The sequence below is a fragment of the Dromiciops gliroides genome, chromosome 6 (assembly GCF_019393635.1).
Source record: "Dromiciops gliroides isolate mDroGli1 chromosome 6, mDroGli1.pri, whole genome shotgun sequence".
NCBI lineage: Eukaryota > Metazoa > Chordata > Mammalia > Microbiotheria > Microbiotheriidae > Dromiciops > Dromiciops gliroides.
Window position 1 is genome coordinate 124,131,324 of NC_057866.1, and position 23,354 is coordinate 124,154,677.

At 40.1% G+C, this 23,354-nt stretch overlaps 1 protein-coding gene across 1 annotated transcript in view; it reads right to left on the bottom strand.

Annotated features, from left to right (window-relative positions):
* The window catches only part of SCFD2 (sec1 family domain containing 2), a 408,974-nt gene extending 391,622 nt beyond the window's left edge, over positions 1-17,352 (bottom strand). The window contains exons 1-2 of the mRNA XM_043973416.1: positions 16,346-17,352; positions 8,119-8,287 (exon numbers count right to left, since the gene is read on the bottom strand). Of these exons, the coding sequence (XP_043829351.1) occupies positions 8,119-8,287; positions 16,346-17,180 (1,004 nt within the window). The 5' untranslated portion in view covers positions 17,181-17,352. The remainder of the gene's footprint in view (positions 1-8,118; positions 8,288-16,345) is intronic.
* Between the last annotated feature and the right edge of the window lie 6,002 nt (positions 17,353-23,354).

The following is a 23,354-nucleotide window of genomic DNA, read 5'->3' on the forward strand; positions in this document are numbered from 1 at the left end:
CAGGCCTGTCTCCCAAATAAGATGCAGTGTTTATTTGAAAAGAACAATGCAGGGATATTTTTTAGGGATGGAGCAAAGAGCTAATTAAAGGGACTGAAACAGCCAGAGTACTGTAGGACTAATACCAACATCACCTCCAGAGCACTGTCCTGTTACACTGAAATGCACCAGTGGAGACTGGAGATTCCATCCTAAAGCATTTAAAGAAAAACAGTCTCCACTTGCCACACAATGAGTAAATATTTATATGGTGCTTAAAGACACATCTTAACAAGGCAAGGCCAAAGAATGTTATTTGTAGTTGGATTTTAATTCAAATCAGTATTTTTGAACCTAAATCAAGAAGAATCACTTCAAAAAAGAGGGTACTATTTATATTAATAGTTGAGGTTTTAAAAAAATGTTTAATACCAATGAACTTGGAGTAAACAGATTACTGTGAACAGTAATTTTTTCAGGCGAAGAGGATCTATTTAGTAATGGAATAAATTCAGGCCATGGTTTATTTTCTGTAAAACTGTAAAAGTTAATCTCTCTATCAATGGAAAACAACTAACACTTTCCTCACTCATCAAATTGGAGCCACGCTTGGAGTATGCTTCTCAATAACTGCTGCAGCATAATGGAATACTACTGTTCTACAACAAATCATCCAAAGGGCGGTTTCTGAGAAATCAAGGAGGTCTTATATGAACTGATGTACTGTGAAGCAAGCAGAACCAGGAGAACAATTTATACTTTGGAAGACTTAAGAACTCTACTCAATGGAATGACCAGAGGGCTGATAATAAAATATGCTACCCACCTCCTTACAGAGAAGGAAGGAAGAAAATGGGCACTTATTAGGAGTTGACTATATGCCAGGCAGTATGCTGAATGCTTTACAAATATCACCTTCTTTGATCCTCACAATAACCCTGGAAGGAGGTATTATTATCTTCATTTTACAGTTGAGGAAACTGGGACAGAAAAAGAGTATGACGTGGTCCCTGACCTAAGAGATTATAAAATAGTTGCAAACATAAGCCATACATAAGTCTAGTTGTCTTTGCTGTAGCTATCGTCATCACCATCACACTGGAATGAAGGACAACTCAACTAGAGTGAGAGGAAATCTGGATCTGAAGTCAGGAGAGCCTGGAGCCTAAGTCACGGCTCTCTGATATTTACTAGCTGGGAATCTGTGGGCAAGTCACTTAGCTTCTGGCCCTGAGTGTCGGCTTAAAATGAAATGAGAGGCAGTGGAGTGTAATGGATAGAGAGCTGGCGGTGGAATCAGGAGCATGGAGGGTCAGGTTCCCCCTGACACATACTGGTTGTGTGACTGTGAACAAAGCCCTCTCTGTTCCCTACACAACTCTCCAGGACTTGAAGTGGCCAGGAAGATGCTGATGGACACTAGCAGGGGAAGATCCTCCCGTGAACATTCTGCAAACCAAAGAAATCGTAGGTCTAGTAAAAACAAGTAAACAAACAAATCTGGATAATACTGGCATTACCAACCTTGAGGAGAAAGTGCTTGTTAAAGCATCATATAATCATGGCCTATTAATACTACTATTACTTCCAAACCTATCTCAAAGACATACCCTCTATTACCTTGAGTCTGAAGGGAAGGGTAGTATGAGGAACAGAGAGAGAAGAGACAAAGAGACAGAGACAGTTAGCAAATGCTAACTGCTTTAAAATAACTGAAGGTCTATCCCCTGGAAGAAGGACTGTATTTGTTCTCCTTACACTCCTCTGGAAAGGGGCAGATTCAGATCTGATGTAAGGAAAAGCTTCCAAACAGTCAGGCCCATCCAAAAGTGGAATGGACTTCCTCAGCAGGCAGCGGGTTACCCTGCACTGCAGGACTTCAGAGAAGGTCCTGCTGACTACTTTTAGAGATGCTGTAGCAGAATTCCTGTAGGGGCACAAGTTGAGCCAAACAGCCTTCTTGGTCCCGTTCTATGACTCCATCTGAGCTTCAGCCATCTCCAGGTCCCTATTCACTGTCTCTGGACCAATTGGCATGCCAGTGTAACGATTCAGGGTAACTAGAGCAAGTGGACCTTAGTGTTAGGACAGAGAATGATGGTAGTTTAACTGGGCTGAACAGCAGCCTATAGGACTGTCTACAGAAGTAAGGAGCATAGCTATGGAGTCAGGATGGAAAGCAGGGCCAAAGAAAGGAGAGATGAGGCAGGGAATAGGGCCAATTCCAGACTAAGAATCCACACGGGACAGAGGAATGGCTGCTTTCAGCACATGTTCCCAATGGTCTAGATAAGCCAGAGATTCAGATGGACAGGGAGAGCCCTAGTTCTTTGTTCCATTTTCTTTCCATTCTTATCTGTTCGTTTTGGTTGGCCAGTTAGAGTTTTCAAAACTGTTTTCTGTAGAGAAAGTAGAGAGTATTTTTACAAGGATGACATCAGGGATCATTTCAAACTATCAGTGTTTATATCACAATTGGAGACTTTGACTTCATTACGCTTTTTTCATGGACAAGCATATCACTTACTCTCCAGCGAGAGTGTCCATCTGTTTTTCATCTCAATGCGTTTTCTTATCCATGCACCCCATGTTCTTAAAAGGTTTCTGATTTTTTTACATAAGTATATACAAAGAAAGCTGTGATTTGTTTCAATATCTATTTTACAATGGAACTAAACAGAAGCATTTTCTCAGGCTCCTTTCCCTCTGGCTTCATGCATCCCACTCTCAGGTCTCTCTAATGATAAAATTCTTAAGATTATTATAAGAAACACAGATAAAATATGAAAATCACTTTGTAACCTTTAAAACTATATATGTAATATATGTACATATATTTTGTGTATATCTACACATACATGAGCTAAGTGTTCCTCCCACTATCACAAATAAGCCACCATTTCCCCTTAAAGCTACAATTCACTACCAAACTCTATGGAAAGGCAATGGCCAGAGTCTGGTCAACGCTGGCCTCCTGGCCCAAGGGGTTTGGGGCTATGAAATTCTATGGAATTTCTCTCACTAAATGACACTCATTAGCACCTTCTTGGACAAATCTCAAGATATCCCTTCACACCCTCTGGGGCCTTCTCTGTGCCTTTGATATTTCTGACCACTCTGGCTTCCAGATACTCTAACCTTAGAGTCCACAAAGACATTTACTCTTAATCTAGGGAGGGAAACAAGATATGCATAGAGAACAATAAAAGAACTTCAAAGAAATAAGTTTAACAAATAAAGGATAGCAAAGGCGTCCAAGAGCCCCCAGAGGCGAAACAGAGTCACCAAGGGAGCAGAGTATGAGGGCTTGCATGGTGACATTCACTCCTAGTCTGCTGTTTTATGGCTGACTGCTCTTTCTTGACCAGCATTACTTCCCTGTCCATTAGTCATGAATTCAGTTCCTGAGCCCTCTCCCAGTCTTCTCTTTATCTTTTACACAAACATCCACTGTGAGCTCACTTACTCACTAGATTTCAGGAACTACAGACATCTGGAGTCCTCTATGTCACCACCTCTAGTGCATCTCTCACCTAAGGTGTGCTGCTGACACCTAAAACTAAATCGCAGGCAGGAAAAGAGTAATTCATGTGGAAAAGACCTGGTATCTTAACAAATCCCAAGCTCCATAGGCATCAACTGTGTGCTACATGACAACTAAAAAACAAACAAAACAACCAATCTAATCAGGGTACATTAATAGAAGCACAGTATTCAGCATGAGGGAGATGACACTCCTGATTTATTTTGCTATGGTAGTCAGATTACATCAGAAATACTCCATCTGATTCTGGCTACCACAATGCCAAGCTGAAACATATCCACAGGAGGGTGGCCAGGAGCGTAAGAAGAATGGAATCCATAGCCTATGAGGACAAAAGTGAAGAATATGAGTGTGAAATATGTGAAGAACTGTGAATCTTTTCAGTGTACGATATTCTGGGCTTAGCAATTTCTTCTAGTAATGCAGACCCATCAAAGAGTTACTGGTAAATTACAAGGAGTAACCTAAAGCTCAGAGGTTAGGGAACATGTCCAGGGTTCCACAGGCATTAAGGATTAGAGGAAAAATTTGAGTCTAGGTCTTCCTGAATCCAAACTTAGCATTCTACCCAATACACAAAGCTGCCACTACCAGTTAAAGAGAAAGAGCCAATGGGGGAAGCTAATAGTATCAAGCATGTGAAGGACTATCACACAGAAGAAGGAAGAAGCTGATTCTACTTGGCCCCAGAGGACAAAACTCAAAGTAAAAACCCAAAGCACAGATGTAAATAGTATAGTGTTGGGGAAAAGCAGTATGGTCTTCAGGAAGACCACTGGTCATGTTTTAGAAATGACTGCTGTTGAGTTACAAGATAAGCACAACAGTTCTGAGTGTGGAGAAGGGGACAGCCATCTCCACCAAAAGCCAACCAACTATCACTCACAAGATGGTCCAGTCAACCTAGCTAAAGCAGCCCATGCCACGTAAGCCAAACCACCATCACCACCCTAACCATCATCTCCACTCAGATGTTGATACACACAACTCAGGATCCTGAACACAAGAGCCTTGGCAATGGCAAATAACCAGCCCAGGAGCCTCAGACATCAGCCTTGGAAGCAACTCCTATCAAGACACAGCCTGGAAGTTGCTTCTTCAGGAATTATAGCTACAGCTATGGAAGACTCGGAATAGAAAGTCCTTACCACCAAAGACTTTGACATTTGTCAAGTATCTCAACATCAGAAAATGATGATTTTGTCCATTGAAATGAAATTAAAGAGGCATTATCATCTGGTTTTCCATGGTATCCTAAACCTTCCATATGTGTTGCCTTAGCCATTATAATATGAACTCCTTGAGAGAAGAGACTGTCTTACTTTTCTATATGCATCCTCAGCCCTTAGTGTGGTGATCTGCACTTATTAAATGCTTCATAAATGCATTTTTCATTCATTCATTTGTACAGGTTGATCTAGATGACCTTTAAGACTCTTTGCAGATCTTTGATGCTAACTCCTATCTCTGTCTTCCTTTAACAAATTTTATCAAGAAATCCTTTTCCTTCTTCCTTTGTAAAATTTCTCAGATCCATCACTTCTTTTCCATTCTCATAAACAAAACCTTAACCGAAACCCTAAACATTTTGGGTCTGGAAACAACTCCAACAACTTTGAAATTGAATTATTTCAGTGGCATTGATCCAATCTATTAGAGCAGGAAGAATCCTCCCCAGACACTGATCTAATCCCCTATTTAAACCAAAGGTGGTGATAAACTGTTGCTCATATAAAATCAAAATGATGCATCATCTCATTCAAGATACTCCACAGACCGTTCAGGCCACTTACACTGGCAATAAGCAAGAAAGGGAGCAGAATCAGGCAAGACCGATGGCAAGACTACTTGAATGTGCTTTCTTTGCTATCTTTCAAAGTCTCAGAAATGATGTGGAGATTATCAATCATTTAGTATTGTGTTTCTTTATCATTAGCATGGCCAGTCAAATTCTCTCTCTCTTTGTAAACCACCAGTTTCTTCAGGTCATTCTCCTGACCAAGAACCCACAATGGCCTACAACTGTTTATATGATCAAGTAGAATCAGCTTAAAGGCCTTTAGTAATCTGGCCCCACTTTCTCTGTCCCACCAATGTGGAACATGAATCCTTTGCTCCACTCGAATTGGTCCCTTTCCTTCCTTGCCCTTATACCTCCCTGCACCTTTGCTTATGCTGTTCTTTCCCCCTGCCCCCTCCCTTCCCAGAATTCCATTTCTCTCACCCTTAAGTGAAGTTATAATTAGAGTTACAACTTCTACAATGTGTGGCCAAAGTCTAGTATCATAAGACATTATATTTGGCAGGGGTCTCAGGCATCAGCTAGACAAGCTCCTTCAATTTTCAACATGAGGAAATGGGATGTTCACCAAAAGTAGTAACTTGACCAAATGCAGACAGCTAGAGTGGAGCTAGGCTGGGACTTGAATCAGTCTTCTAAATACAAATCCAGGGTTCTTACTACCTAAATATTATTTTATAAAGCTAAAAAAAATAATAACAAAATTCATCTGGAAGAAGAAAACATGAAGAATATCAAGGGAACTAATGGAAAAAAAACAAACACAACACACAGGAAGGCGGGCATACAAAAAGAGCTGCTATAAATATTTTTGTACAAATAGGTCTTTTTCTCTTTTGGGGGATATTTTTGGGATATAAACCTAGCAGCGGTATTGCTGCATCCAAGGGTATGCAAAGTTCTATAGCCCTTTAGGCATAGTTCCAAAATGCTCTCCAGAATGGTTGGTTCTTTTCACAACTCCAGAGGTCTAAATATATATTTTGAATTCAAAATATCCCCTCTAACATCCAATATTTTCTGTTTTTGTTAGATTTGCCACTCTAATAGGTATGAGGTGATACCTCAGAGTTGTTTTAATTTGCATTTCTCTGATCAATAGTGATCTAGAGCATTTTTTCATATGATTATAGATAGCTTTGATTTCTTTGAGAACTGCCTGTTCACATCCTTTGACAATTTATCAATTGGGAAATGACATTTACTTTTAAAAATATGACTCAGTTCTCTATGTAATTGAGAAACGAGGCCTTTATCAGAGATATCTGTTTCAAAAATTCTTTCCCAGTTTTCTGCTTCCCTTGTAATCTTGGTTACTAGATTATACATTAGTTTTGTTTGTGTAAAAGCTTTTTAATTTTATATAATAAAAATGATCTATTTTACATTTAATTTTACTCTCCATTTCTTCTTTAGTCCTAAATTCTTCTTCTGCCCATAAACCTGACAGATAAACGATTCCATACTCTCTTCATTTGTTTATGGTATCATCCTTTATGTGTAAATCATGTACCCATTTTGACCTTATTTTAGTATACGGTATCAGATGTTGGTCTATACCTCGTTTTCCCAGCAGTTTTTGTCAAATAATGAGTAAAAATCAAATACTAATAAGAAAAATAAAAATCAAATATGAAAAGCAAAAAACAAATTCAGGGCCCTTCTGTACCATTTGAAGGTTTTTGAAACGTCAAGTTTGTTTCCTATTCCTCCAAAGTGTCTAGTCTAGTCTAAGTTACACAGGGGACACTTATCAAAGACCTGCATACTCCCTGTACAGCTATAATTACTTACCTATTGACCAGACTTTCAAGGCAAGGATCCTTCTCAAAAGATTCTTGGAGAACTTCTCGTAGAGACTTAAGACAACCACTTTTGGGATATGTTACAGTGGGGTCCTTTCAGGTATGGTTTGACTAAAGTCCCTTTCAACTGTCAGAGTCTACAATTCTGTTTCCTCCCTATTTTTGTACCTCTCCATGTTGCTCATGCCTGCTACAGCAGGCACTCAAATGTGGCTAACCCTTTCCACAAAACAGTTATGCATTTTAGTAGATTGAATTAACTGACAACTACTTTGGTATTATTGATTACTAGATTATAAAGCTTTCAGGGACTAAAAGATAAAATTACAATTGGAATAATTCAATATTTTGTTTAAAAATATAAAAAATTACCATGAAGAAAGAGGTCTAAATATATATTTTTAATTCAAAAATAGAACTTTGACAATGAAGAGCAAGGTCAAGAAGCTAACTTGACTCTTACCACATTTACATCTTTTCTGGAAATAATTTATTTGAGAGCAAAGAGGATGGAAGAATAGGACTTTCCTCTTCAAAACTATGAACTCAGTAAGCTTCTTTCCATGGTTCCCAAGTAAGTGAGTAAATTTAGAAGTTATACAAAGAAGAACCTATCATTTATGCACATAAAATTATGACACAATTCCAGAACCATGTGGGTTATATTATAGCCACGTGAATAACAGGAGAAGGAATGAGAAAACCTACACTCCATGTGAAATCCCATGTCTAAGAAATGGAGAGGCATAGATCGACTCCCTTAAGTGTTTTTGAGAACAATCTTATATTACACCTAAGTGGTACTTCTAAGAAATTCTAAACTTTGACTTATTGCTATGTTTATGGGATACAGTTATTACAAAGTTAGAGGAAACTATGTTAAATACTACCCACCAAGATTCTGTCAGCCAGAGAATAGCTTTGTTCCATGTTCCCATCATATAGAAACATTCCTTTGGGAAGAAAAGTAAGAAGGATACACATCTTACTTGGACTGGGCTAGGCAGCCAGGTGCAATCATACTGTAATTCTCTTCCTTTGTCTGGAGTGAAGTGAGTTCTATCATATTAACCATCACATCATTCGTGTGGCCTGGAAGTGTGGGAAGAATTGAAATCATTTTCTCTACAATGTTGTCTCCATGGTGTCCAACTGCTCCTATTGAAACAAAAATGAAAATGAAAATGGTCAGAGTGGGGGAAATACACACACACTGTTCTTGGAAGAAAAAAAAAAGTCAATCACTCTTCAGAAACAAAATAAACACTATGCAAGGTTTTGCTGCCAACTACAAAATAGTATCATAGAATTTTGCTGCTAGGAGGAACTTTAGAGGTCACCTAAACTAATGTATTCATGTTACAAATAGAGAAAGGAGTCAGCAAATGAAGCATTGATTAAGTGCTTTTATACAGTCATTGAGGGAATTTGTTTTGCTTGATTATGCTTATTTGTTACAAGCTATTTTGAAGGATCTTCCTAATATAGAGAATCCTTAAACTATATTTTACAGGCATTCAGGAGAACTCAATTTGTTTGGGTCCGTCAGAGGCCTTGAGAAAAAGACTTCTTGCCCAAGCTTTGGGCTGCCAGATGGAGGATGCAGAAAGGCAAGAGCGAAACTCAAAGCAAATGAACATATGAACAGGAAAGTAAAAGGTGAGAAGAGAATGACGTGGTCAGTTTTCTGCACTTCAGGAAAATCAGTTTTTCTATAAACTATATGGATGAATTAGGAAATGGGAAGAACCAGAGACAGGGAGCCCAATTAGGAGGTTATTCTAATAGTCCATGTAAGAGGTGATGAAGACCTAGACCACAGTGATTGGAAAGAATAGGATGGACACAAAAGGAGATGGAATTGGAAAGAAAAGATGGAATTGATAAGACCAGGCAACTGATTGGATACTAGGAACTCTTAGATGCCTCTCATGTCGTAGGCCTTGAGAACCTCTGTTTTGCTATCCAAGAAATAGGGGTATAAGAGCCATACTTCAAAGAGATAAGCAGACAAAGAATATTAACAGTTTTCCTGATGATAAATTAACAAACATATGAAAAAAGTGCTCTCACAAGAAAGAACAATACAAATCAAACAATTCTGCTTTCACCTCATATTCAAATTGGCCAAGATGATAATAGCAAATATTAGAGATGGGAAGACAGGAATATTAATGCCTTGTTGCTAAAGCTGTGAATCTGTCCAATATTCTGAAAAACAATTTGGAATTCCTTATGAAAAGTTACTATGATATCCATACTCACTGACCCCATAATGCCTTCACTGGGCATATGACACAAAGGGAGTAAAAACCAGAAGAAAGGTCCCATATTTGCAAACATTAAAAAAAAAAATCTGTAACAAGTGGATATTCACAGAATGGATAACAGCTGAACAAACTATGGGACAGGAATGCCTTAAGAAATTACTAGAATGAACAATTCAGAAAAACTTGGGAAGCCTTAAATAACTGATATAAAGAACATAGACCAAAAGAATATAAACTCCAATTAGACAAATAAACCCAAAAGGGAGCCCAAATCTGATTAAATGCAAAACCAATCGCTGTCTCAGAAAGATGATGATGAAAGACACTTCCACTGAGTTGAGAGGTGAAAGATTAGAGAGGCATAGAGCACTGCATGTACTGTTAGATCTGCTCCATTTTGCATAATTGTTTTTCTTTGTTACAAAGAGGTATGTATTATGGTATAGAGCAGCATATCAAGAAATGACCAGTACCAAAAAAAAAAGTTACCTTAAAAAAATTTCAGAAACATGACCTGAGAAGATATAGAAACTGAAAATCCTTTATTTTTGCCTAATTCTTGCTTCTTACAAAGAGGGTGAATATCCTACGACAGGAAAGCAGTGTTACTTTCTATGATACTGTTAAGGACAAGTTATGCTTGTGATTTTTATAGTCATATTATTATTGTAATGCTTAGTATAGAAAATGTTGTTTTAAGTATAGCAAATACTAAAATTTACAGCTGCTTATTTTTTCATATGTATCACAAATTTAGAGTTACTTTGGGTAGTAATAATAATAACTCACATTTATATTGTATGTAAAGGTTTGCAAGACATTACCTATATTTACTTATTCAATCCTCACAATAACTCTATGAGGAAGATGGTACACATGAGGAAAAAGAATTTTCAGCTAAGAGACTTGCTCAGAGTTACATAGCTAATAAGTATCTGAGAGAAGATTTGAATTCAGGTTTTCTCATCTCCATGTCCAGCAATCTATTTACTACTGCACACTGCCTCGCACACAACAGTTCAAAATATAGATTATTACAGCAAAGTTTTCACTCTGGGGGAAAAGTGTTGAATTTGTTGCCATATTAGGGAGTAAAAAAGTGTTGGTTTTGGCCACTGAAATCATAGGGAAATCCAAACCTATTGTGAGTTTTGCAATGATGGATTTAATGGATAAACCCTAAGTTTCTGGTACAGCTTATTCAGACACTTAATCCTTCCACAAAGTCAATATTCCCTCTATCTTTTAAGGGTTAGTCCTTAGTCTGCTGGATTTAGTCCAAGAGAAAATTTTCATCCTAAAATCTAGAAGAGTCAAGACAATAAAGGAAAAATCAATTCTGAGTTCCCTGCCAACTCCCAAACTTAGAATTTGAACATAAAGACCATTAGTAAAACCTCCTGGCTGATGTCAAATGTCATAAGGGAAAGGGAGAGGAAAGCAAGGCTCAAGCCACTTAGAAGATCATAAATCAAATCTAACCTCTTAATTATTCTTGGAAGCTAATCAGTAGGCAAAGCTACCTATGAAACACAGTTCTAAAATGCTCCATACAACAATGGCTGAAGCAGCTGGCCCATGACCTTCAGCAACAGAAGTTCCTGGGTGGTCTCCATATAGACCAAAAATCTGCTCTGGAAGACATAAAGGCACAAGCAGGATTGCCAGTCATGTCCCAGGAAAGAGACTAAACTTTCCGTATGTGTAAAAAGTTTAACAAAGTGAACAATTGAACTTAATGATCATAATCACCTATCAAAGGAGGCACATAAGACCTAATAGTTCTAAAAAAGATGAATGATTGATGCTTTTAGTAAGATGACCACTACAAGATGACACACAAATATCAATTTCTGGCAAATGAAAATCAGTAGTCAAGATCCCTCTTTTAACAGCAATACTGTTGCTGCCATACTGCATGTCTACTGATCATACTATACCATAGTTTCGGAAGAATTCAAACAAATGAATGAAAAAGCATGTATTAAACCCTTACTTTGTGAAAAACAGTGTGAACTCATGTGAGCAACCACCCCAAGATGAAGGTGAATAGTAAATAGAATAGTGAGTAGAAATAGGCAAATATGCATATCAGGGAATTACTACACAAGAAAAACTGAATAAAGGATGTCATGAGAGAGATATAGGAACAGAACAAACAGAATGTGAGCTAGTCAAGTCAGGTGACTAAGGGATAACAAGTGAACAGTCTGTGTACTCCATTGGCAATTATGAGACATCAAGAGATACAGAGGGACAGCTAGGTGGCACAGTGGATAAAGCACTGGCCCTGGATTGAGGAGGACCTGAGTTCAAATGTGACCCCAGACACTTGATACTTACTAGCTTTGTGACTCACTCAACCCTCGCTGTCCTGCCTAGAGAGAGAGAGAGAGAGAGAGAGAGAGAGAGAGAGAGAGAGAGAGAGAGAGAGAGAGCGCAAGCACATGCATCATGGTTAAAACCACTGAATTTGCAGGAGTATATGGACAAGAATGTCCCAGAATTAAAGGGCAAGCATGATTGCAATCTGCATCACAACAGGATGGTCAATGAGTTTGCAGGTCCATTTAAGTATCAACAAAGTTCATAAATTGTTTTGACAATTGTTCCATCCAAATTTAGTGATCAATATAACACGATATCAATTCAATGATACAGAATCATCATGGAACCCTCCTGGACTATCTCTGCAAAGAATGGACCGACATATTCAAGTTCTCTAAATAGTAACTAAATTATACAAGTATTATGAGCAGTAGACTATCATTTGACAAGGAAAGAACCACTTGCGAACTCAATCCAACCTGTTCTCCATCAGACAGTATCAAAAACATTTTTACCTACTACAAGTCCATAAAGCTAACTATACCATGTCTGAGGATTTATCATCATTAAAATACAAGAAGAAAGCGCTGCTCATAATATAACACATGACAAAAGGTTGATGGTTATACCAGTGAGATAAACATCACAGTTTTTCACAGGTAAGGAGAGAGGCACTAGAAGAATTGAAGCAATTCTTCAGAAATATAGCACTCAGGGCTGTACAAAACACTCCAGATGTAGTCAGAAGAAGGCAGAGTACAATGAGACTATGCTTGTCTCTAACTGTTGCAGCATGGGTTTGGCACCAAGCCACTGAGGCAGTGCAGCCTGCATACTTGGCATCTGATATAGCACCTGCATCCCCTTTCTTTCTTTCTTTCTGGGCTGGTTTACTCATTCCAATCTGTACTTACACTGGCAAGTCTAAAGAATGGAGGGCTTTCTCAGAGTAGGGAAATGGCTATAAGTGTGACCTCTCCACTAGCATTTTCTCTCAGGATTCTAGGGGTAACTGGTGTAACAAGGATATACGTTTACTACTTATGACTGGACTTCCTGAGCTCCCACCAGTATGCTTCCCATTTTATATAAAATTGGTCACAATGACACCACTGACTTTTTTTGTTTTTGTGGGGCAATGAAGGTTAAGTGACTTGCCCAGGGTCACACAGCTAGTATGTGTCAAGTGTCTGAGACCGAATTTGAACTCAGGTCCTCCTGAATCCAGAGCCAGTGCTTTATCCACTGCACCACTGACTCTTAAACATGAAACATTTGCTAAATGATAAGGCAAAAAGCAAGAATAATCATAGCATTTATTTAACAAAAAGGAAAAGCAGCAAGAACCAAAACATTATTAGTCCACTCACAAACCTAAATCATTCTCTTCCACTAACAAACTTAGGGTCCTTGTAAGAGACCCCTGTGTGCTTTGAAAGGAACTAAGAGAAACTAAGGGATAAGGCATATGAGTAGGGAAACCCATGTGCTGCTGGCAACTCACAACTCAGAACTAAAGGCCTAGTGATCTCTTTAGGGAAGTGTCGGCATCGTGTATCATCTCTACCTCTTCAGGGCTTCTTCCTTGTTTCTCGGCCACTCTTGCCTTCTCTCAGTAAAGGAGAATTCCTAATACTCATTCCAACATTTTATGTTTCCACCATATTGTGGCCAGTATTTCACATTAGATGTGTCTCATCAATAAATGAGCTATTTCTTTTTTCTGCCAAACTTGTCCCTATTGCATGATACCTCTGCAGCAGTCAATGATGCTGTCCTTTCATTAGCACTTCAAAAGAGAAAGCTCAAAATCTTCTTTAACTCCTCATTCCATTCCATCCTTTGCTACTTCCTATTTTGGAAAAGCAGTTTTCTGTAGAGAAAAGCTCACTAGACCTGGACTCAGGAGAGAATGGCATCTGATACTTCATAACTGTGTGACACTAGAAAAGTCACCAATCTCACTCTCAGTTTCCTCATCTGTAAAATGGGGATAATACCACCTACCACTACTTCCCTTATGATAAAGTGCTTAAATCTTGAACCACTATATTAGTGTAGCCTTCCTATTCATAGTCTTATCAATTTCCCTACAATATTAAGTGCTATGAAGAAATTTTCTAATGTCCTCTTTAAGTATAAGGTGTGACTTTAAAGAGACAAAATTTATAAGCCACAACTAACCTCATTAATATATATGATTTATATCTTGAATAATGATATTCCACTTGCCCTTTTCTATGTCCTATATTAGACTTTAAAACCTTCCATTCTACTTACAAGTACTTTCTTAGTTCTCTTTATTCTACCTAGCAAACTCATTAATTGCTCCCTCTGTATAACCTACCCCACTCGAAATACTAAGCATTCTCATAGTACTTCCTAAGCCTTAGAAGGGAAAAGGTATGGAAATAAGTTATAGTGCTTACTATGTACCAGGCACTGGCATTTTTTACCATTAACTCATTTGATTATTAAAATAACCTTGCAAGGTAGGTGTTATTATTATCTCCATTTCATAGTTTAGGAAACTGAGGTAAACAAAGGTTAAGTGACTTACCCATTGTTCAAATAGCTAGTAAGGGTATATAAGGCCAACTTTTAACTCATATCTTTCCTTACTCTAGGCCCAGTGTTCTATCTACTCCAGTATCAGCTGCCTTAGAACATCTATTTCTACCGTTATCTGCCATGTATTCTCTCTTCTCCAATTCAAAGATTTCCTGAATGATCCCCTACTACAGAGTTTGTTATTATGAAGTATAAAAGAGTTAATGATATTACTTTCATATTTAACTCCCACTTATACAACTCAAAAGTTAGAGAATGTTCACTTCTAAGAAATATAAATACATAATGAATTACACTGATTCTTGATATGTGTAGGTATATGGATGCACACATATATCATATCCACAATCCTTTTTCAGTAATGCCAAGAAAAAAAGATGAAGTTTCAGAAAATTCATCTTTGGTGTTTGCTCCCTTTCTTTTCTTCTGGAACTATTTTTGGCTTTGTATCTCCTATTATCCAATGGATGAGTGATAATTATTTGCTGTTTAATTGATTTAAGATAAAATTGAGAACCCCCAGAGATGTGCATTTTGAAAAGGAAAGCTTGTATGCCCAGTTGGCAATCAGCGTATAAAGCTAACCCTCTTCTTTTATGTACATATTTTTGTTTTCTGTATCACTGCAGTCTATTTTTCATTGTAAGGTCCTAGAGCTCAGCTTCTTAAACTGTGGGTTGGGACCCCATATGAAGTCATATACCTGAATGTGGGGGTCGAAGAGAAACTTGGCAGTAAATATTTGCTTTGTATACCTATTTTATATTCTTATATACCTGGGGTCAAATAAAAATTTCTCAGGCAAAAAGGGGTAGGGTAGGGAGCCAAAAAAGTTTAAGAAGCCCTGGCCCAGAAGATAGGAGTAACACCTTTGTACATTGGCAAATAGTGCTCCAACTACGAAAAGTTATACAGCAAGAAAGGCATTACTTATATTTGCAGAATTAAAGGGTATTACCGATTTTTTCAGATATAAAAAGAATTAAGAACTCAATTGTCAGGAGCAGCTAGGTGGCACAGAGGATAAAGCACTGTCCCTGGAGTCAAGAGGACCTGAGTTCAAATTCGGCCTGGGACACTTGACACTAGCTGTGTGACCCTGGGCAAATCACTTAACCCTCATTTCCCCATCAAAAACAAACAATTCAACTCTCAGAAACTCAATATTTGTTTGACTGGAATCAAGACAAAAAGATATGAATGATCAGTTTAACAATGAAATAAATGAAAACAGCCACACATTTTCACCCTGTGGAAAAAATAAACATTTTACACGGTATCTTTCATGGAAAAGTTAAATGTGCTGTACAAATGTTTTCTTCCAAATACAACAATTTTGAGAAAAAGTGAGTGTTACCTATAACAAAGTTGGAGAAAAACAAAGTAGCGGTCAAGTAATTCTTTGCGGCCACACTGAGTTAGACATATAAGATATCAGATGCCAAATTTCTTATCAATAAAGCTAGAAACTAAATGTCCACATAGCAGTCCTTATCAAGCCCACGAATCCCAAACACATATCCAGTTTCTCGGTACTTTGTAAACACTGATTTCTGAGGCAACCAAGGCAATGCTTAGGGACGCCAGTTTCTTGGTGTTGATTTGGGCCAACTTAAGCCAGACCTGTCAAGTAGAAGCCTCCTTAGCTTCCTGGGTGCACAAGTGCCTTGGATGCTATCGGGATGGAGTTAATTTTCTGTCCACGATTAACTACCCAGTCAATAAAATACGCGACTCCCGTTAGAAGAAACGAAGTCGCGGCTGAGCTGTCATTAGTGTGGGGTTCCCCAGGGCTTTCCACCTCCCGCCGGTTGCTTCAGTCCTTCCCGCTCACCCCAAAACCAGAGGATCGGGCTAGCTCGGTCTGCCCTTCCCTCCTGCTGCCGAGGATCTGGGAGCGAGCACGCCTCTTCTCGTCGCTCCCCGGCTCCGCCGCCCACCTGCCGCCCCGGCGAGCCTTCCGCAGATACGGTCAGACGCTCTCTCCCGCTCCCGGAAGGACCGCAGAAGCCCCGGGAGTCTCGGCGGCTCGGCAGGCGCTACTCACCGGTGAGATCCAGGGTCCGGTCCACGAAGAGCACGGAGGCGCGGCCGGCGGCGGTCTTCCTGCGGGTCTTGGCCGGCGCGTAGTTGGCCAGGTCGGCGGCGATGACGCGGCTGAGGCTACCCACGGAGAAGCACTCCTCGCGGACGCCCAGGTGCTCGCACAGGGCGCTGAGGCCCGACACCAGGCACTTGATCTGCAGGAGCAGCTCGGGGGTCAGCGCGGAGGCGTCCACCTCGGCCAGGCTCGCCAGCTTCTTCTTGTCAGGCCGGGCGTTCAGGAGCTTCAGATCGCGGGGCAGCAGGGGAAAGAGGGAGGCGAACGCCGGGGTCAGGGCCAGATGCGGCGCGACCGGGGCCAGCAACAGGGGCGCGTAGAGGACCTCGGCCGTGTAGTTCATGTTGCCCATCCACTCGCACAGCTTCTCCTCCAGCTGCTCGAACACCGGTTGCTGCCCTTCCGGCTCGGCCGCGGCCCCGGCAGGCAGGTGGCTGGCGGCGAGGTGGGCGGGGTGGCCCACGGCCGTGACCACCACGCAGTACTGGAAGTGGCTGCGGCGGAGGATGTCCCGCAGGGTCTCCACGGTCCGACCCTTGAGGACACGGCTCAGCACGAACGCGGCTTTGGGCTGCTTGGGGTCTCCTTCGGTCGCCTGAGCGCAGAACTCCCGCAGGTTGCACGGAGGAATCCCCACGGCTTGGAGCAGCCGCGCGGAGCCGCAGCTCCAGTGCAGGCTCTCGGCGCAGGCGGCGTCCAGGTAGACCACGGCCCGCTTGACTTTGGCGAACACCTGCTCCCAAGCCTGCTGGGTGAAAGACAAGACGCCCGGAGCGCTCATGGCTGCGGGGAAGCCGCCTCGGGCCGGTGGGATCACACCGAATCGCCCGGGTCCGGGAACTGCAGCTCACTGGTGGTGACGACCGTCAACACAGAATACACGTGATGTGGTCTCTGACGGGTCCGCTCTGGGCGCTGGGTGATGACGTATGACCCAAGCCGTGTGGTGATTGGTAAATCCTGGAAGAAGGGACGGAAGAAAAAGTGGGTGTGGTTCCTCTGCTTCCCGGTGAGGCTGGGGACGAGGGAGGCTTGGGTGGGGCGTGTGAGTTCGGAAAAGCTGGACTTTAGAATGTAGAGACTTAGGCACATTCTTTTTGACCAATTACAAAGAAAAAGTAGCCTAAGACCCTTTCACTTATCTTCTGGCATTTAAACGACTTTCTTTCAGGTGCAGCCTCACCCCTACCTTAGTTCACCTCTGTCCCTGTCTCCAGTGCTCATAGCAATCGCTGAAGAGAGGCTTCATTCATTCATGGAGGGAGCGCTCCTCCGTTTATTCTCCCAATATCTTCGAAACCAAAATGACACCTCTCTAGCTCACCAGCCACTTCACCTATTGATAATTCCTTCTCTTCATTAGAATTCGGAATCTTTGAAGATAAGGACTGGCATTGTTTTCTTGTATTTGTATCCCAAGTGATAAGCATATAGTAGGTACTTCATAATTGCATTTTCATTCATTCACAAAATTGCTTCTCACAACCCACTGGTCCTGGGATACTTCCTTAGCATCTAGAGATACCTTGAAAACACTCTAGGCTTTGAATTATTGCTGTTACTTTTAAGTCCATTTACATGGATTTCAATACCTAGCCTTATCTTCCTGGAACACAGGATTGTTACTATGCTGCTTAGAAATCTTCAATAGCTAACTATGGCCTTCCTGCCTTTCAATTCTCAGCTGAACATATTGAGTGAGCACTGCTATGTGGATATAGGATGTCAAAGTTAGGGCTGGAAGAAGGACCCTTAAGCCTTCTGGACCAACCCTCTCATTTTACAAATGAGGAAACCGAAACCAAGGGTGTTCAAGTGATCAGACCCAGGTCACACCAGGAATTAGGCACAGAGAAAGAATTTGAACCTGGGTTTTGTGACTCCAAAAATCCAGCATGCTTCTGTCGTTCTATGCTAGGTATTATGGCAAATATAGAGTTATAAGACATATTTCCTGCTTTCAAGGAATTTTTTCTAATCTACTGTATATACTGCTATCTACTGTAATTAGGGAGATGTAACTAGCATATTATACAATTATTGGACATAGCAATATGTGTGTAAAAGCATTCTGTATGACTTATAAAGATTTCAATCAACAGCACCCCAGAAATAATTATGAAATATATGAAAATAAAACTGAAGGGAGAAAGATGTTAGTGTGGGATATATCTTTTTTTCATAAATAGGGCAGCAATTCTGCATAGTCATGGTCCTATTCATATGAATCTGGACAAAATGAGGGTATGCAACCTCCAATTTGAGATGTCTAAAAGACATCTGGACTAGTTTCAACAAGTGATATTTCAACAAGTATACAGGAAAAAAGAGCATCCAGGAAGGAGCCTTTGGGAACAGCAACAATTAGCAAGCAGGCACAACCTGCATGAAGACTCAGCAAAAGACTGAGAAGGAGCAGTCAGATAAGTAAGAGGAAAATCAGGCAAAAATAGTGTCACTGAAACCTGGAAAGGCGAGATTATCAAGGAGAAGGTGATCAAAAATTGTAAAAGGGTCAGGAAGGATGAGGATTGAGAAGAGGTCATTAGATTTGGCTACTGGTGAGGTTAGAGAATAGCTTCAATTTGTTTGGGACAAACTGCCTCAGTTTACCCAAATAACTCAAGGAGACCACCAAGTCAAGCAGAGACAGATTTATTACATTCTTGCAAGAATGGGCAAACTCAATAACTGAGTCACAATGATAGGCCCAAACTTTTGGGTTTTTATAGTAATTGTAGGAAGGAAAGTCCCCACATGCACTAGGCTGAGCTCACAATCTAACATCCAATCCTGTCTCACCCAAAGTGTGTGCTTAGCTCCTGATCAATGAATGGAGACATGTATACGTGTTCCAGGAACAAGGGGGAAAAGGGGAGGGGGAACAAGGTCAAAACGAAGGAAGAGGGAAGGGGGGGGCAGTCAGATGTTTCAGATCTCACAGTTCCCACTGATACCCCCTCTCCCGGACCCTATCTCTAAAGATATTCAACTTGAATAACAGGAAGAGTCACTCAGGTGTTTCAGCATTGTTTTATAGTCGTCATGTTAATTTTAGAAGGATGACAGGCTTAAAATTTATCTTCGGCTATGTTGGGAAATCAAAGAAATAGGGGATTCTGCTCTGAGAAAAAGAAACATGTCACTTAACATCTGGTCTCAACTTAATTGCCGAATCCTGTGCCAAGCCCTGTGATTGCCTGTCCTTTCTTCTTGAGTCCCGAGTATTGAATTAGTGGGCGATTTCCCCAACCCACTCAATAGGGACTGGGGTTCTGACACATGATGGATTCCAGATAAAGCTAAGATGTAGCTGACAAGGGAGGAAGACTGAGGATAAGTAAAAATACTGTTAATTGGCAATAAAACTTAAAGGAGACAGTGAGAATTTGACAAGCAATAAACTTTTAGGCAGAGAGAGAAACTAACTATACTGGGGCGGGGCTGGGTATCTTCCAGACCCCATCCTCAGAGTTTAATCTGACTCAAATCCATAATCATCTCATACACTTTGAAGCTAGACAGCAAAAAATTAAAAAGAAGCTTAGAAGAAAGGTGTTTAGCCATGGGTGAGATATAGGATGATGATAGAGGTAATGAAGGGATCAAATGAAGATATACCTTTTTCACAGTAGGTGAGATATGGCTGTAACCGATAGGGAGAGATTGAGCTTTATGGAGAGATTTGGCAATATGGTGGTGAACAAAGGATAGAACGGGATCACTTGTGCATGTAGGGGAGAAAGGCCATTTCTTCATTTGAGACTGGTAAAGGAGCAGAAGCATCTGAGTGAGGTGGGAAGAAGAGAATGGGAAAAGGGGGGGACTCCCAGAGAGGGCCAAGTTGAGATTATATAACATAAATTTATTTTGGGCCCAGTGAGCATGGTTTTGTGATTTTTTTACAACCCTGTTCCAAAGCATGTGAATAGAAGTGAAGGATGGTAAGGTAAGTTCAAGGCTAAAGTTTGACAGGGCAGGACAGGCCATAGGATATGGGGGCAAGGGGTTCAAGAAAAGAAACTATAGAATTCTTCTTATTCACAAAGGTCAAGCTGGGTATGGGAGGAGAATGTAACCAGTACAGGGGTTATGACCTGGGAATGAACTGAGGGATAGAGGAATTGGAGGCCATGCTAGGACCTTAATACAACTATAATTATTCAGTTCAAAGGAAAATCAAAAATAAAAAAGAGATCCTACTTCAATTAACATTACACATTTGTACATAAAAGAAAAAAAAAGGCTTCTTTAATTGTTTTGCCATCTGTTGTCCCATTTGCTATTCACAACAATCCTATTAGTAGCTAAATTATCTTCATTTTGCAAATTTAGTACTAAAACTCAGAGAAATTTTTAAAAAAATATTTTAAGGTGACAGTTTCTTTTTTAACAAAACTAAAAAGAGGTAGCAGTGTGATATGGTGACACCAGCGTTGAAATAAAAAGATCTGAGTTGTAGTTTTGGCTCCGATAACTTTCCAGCCCTACTACTATAAAAGAGTATCCTAACCTAAATTTCCTATATATAAAATGGGTATTAATTTCATCATAGAACTGTTGTGAGAAAAGTGCTTTCTAAACCTTAATGTACTATATCAATGTGAGTTACTATTACCAATAATAAAATTGTAAATAAGTGGAATGCCAACACTAAATTAAGCATGAATATTGACAACAATATGTTCTTCATTTATTAAAAACATTTTTCACAACTTGAATAAAATTAAAAGACTGAAAAAATCCAATAACCCAGAAGTAGGGATTTAAATATAATTTGTCATTAACCTTAGAACCAAGTATGCTGATTTTCCCCTATTTGGTAAACAATCTATCTGTGAAACATTGTCTGGCCTATCATATTTTGTAAAAGATTTGAAGTTCGAGCAAAATAAAGCTATTTTATTTGACATTTACTTTAGAAAAAGATAACTAGCAGCAAGAAGTCCCAGTTGTATTGTTATAGTTGTTCAGTCATATATGACCTTTCCTGACCTCATTTGAGGATTTCTTGGCAAAGATACTGGAGAAGTTTGTCATTTTCTTCTCCAGCTCATTTACAGATGAGGAAACTGAAGCAAACAGGGTGAAGTGACTTGCCAGGGGTCACACAGCTACTGTCTGAGGTCAAATTTGAAACCAGCTCTTCCTGACTCCAGGCCACTGGGCCACCTAGCTGCTCTTGTTATACTGTGCTTATCAATTGCTCCACCCTGTTATGCTTTTTTCTTCCCTTAAAGCAAAAATCAGGCTGAGAAGCTTGCCTAAGTTTATTCAGCTATTGGTAGAGCCAGAATTGGAACCCATTTTCCTGAATGTTTTCCCTTCCCATCCATCACACTATCCTTTATTTTGCATTATGTTGTATACACCTGGATTTACAAAGATCAGTCACTGTGTCTCATCATCAAATAGTAAAATACTGACTAAGCATTTCCTTTCATGCTAGTCACTCTACAACTCACTTATTTCCTATGTTTCATAGAGTCTTAACTGTATTAAAGCTGGCATGAACTATCAACAGACACCATCTAAAGAAGATGGCTCACCAAGTGTAGAATTGTAAATTTGAAAATGAGGTTTGGAGTTGTCTTTATGAAAAGGAAGGAAAAGGTGCATTTTAAGTATTACAAATAATAATAAAATGGAAAAAAACCTAGTCATGGAGTTAAAACACTTAAGTTCAAATCCCAGTTATTTCCCACTCAGATAAATTGTTTTACTTTTCTGGGTCTCAGTTTCCTCCTCTGTGAATTATGTGTGTGAATGATAGAGAAGCCCTTTCCAGGTCTACCATCCTACTAATAGCTCATGTTTAAGATTTTCTTTTCTCACAAGAATTCTGAGATAGATTATGTAAGCAGTATTAATTCGTTTACAGATAGCTAAACTGAGGCTCTGAGAAACTCAGACTCCACAGGAGACATAAGTTAATAAGAGTCTAGGATTTTAACACAGACCCTTCTGAATCCAAGTGTTGAACTTGATCTATCATAGCACAGGAAGCAGTTGAGATAATGGGGTGGGGGTGGGGGGCAACAGACATAAAACAAGCACTTTTTTTGGGTATATATATTTTTTAATTTAACTATTTTAGTTCCAATGTTGTCTCCCTCCTGCCCCTCCCCCACACCATGAGAAGGCAAGCAATATCAATTATACATGTGAAGTCATGCAAAACATATATCCACATTAGCCATGTTGCAACAAAACAAAACCTAAAAGCAAGAAAAATAAAACAAAAAAGTATGCTTCAATTGGTTCATCAGTTCTCTCTGGTGATGCACAGCATTTTTCATCTTGGGTATTTCATAATTGTCTTGGCTCGTTGAACTGATTAACACCTACGAATAAGCCGGGCAGCGAGGTGGCAAAGGGCATGGAACGCCAGGCCTGCAATCAGAAAGACAAGACTGGGGCGGGGGAAGTATAAAAACTTCTTTTAAAAAAATTATTCAAAACCAATTTTTTGATGCTATGACGTGTACTACTCACCACTGTGCCCCCATTTATTGGTACGCAGAACAAAGTCTGGTTTCCTTCTACCAAGGAGCGGGGAAGTCCCGGGCCGGGGGTCACCTCCTCAAAAGTCTGGGATTGTTTACTGAACTGAAATTGAACTGATTGTTCAAGAAGACATATGGTCGATTCAGTGGAGCAGAGAACTCGTTCTGCATCCTTTACAAAACAGTACGTTGTTCTAAGGATTGGGCGGAAAAAAATATTGAGGAAAAAAGAAAACTGCGAACCTAAGGAAAGTACGCATGTATGGTAGAAGCACACCTAAACCAGAGATTTCATAAGTTGTCAGGGCCATGAAAATGGGGGAGGGATCTCAAAGAGAGGAAGGATGCCCAGAAACGCAGGAAATCGTGGTTGAGGAAGAACCACCCTCTTCTCAGAGCGTGGGGGGGAGGGGCAGAAGCTCGCCTCGCTTTTGCGCACGCGCACACGC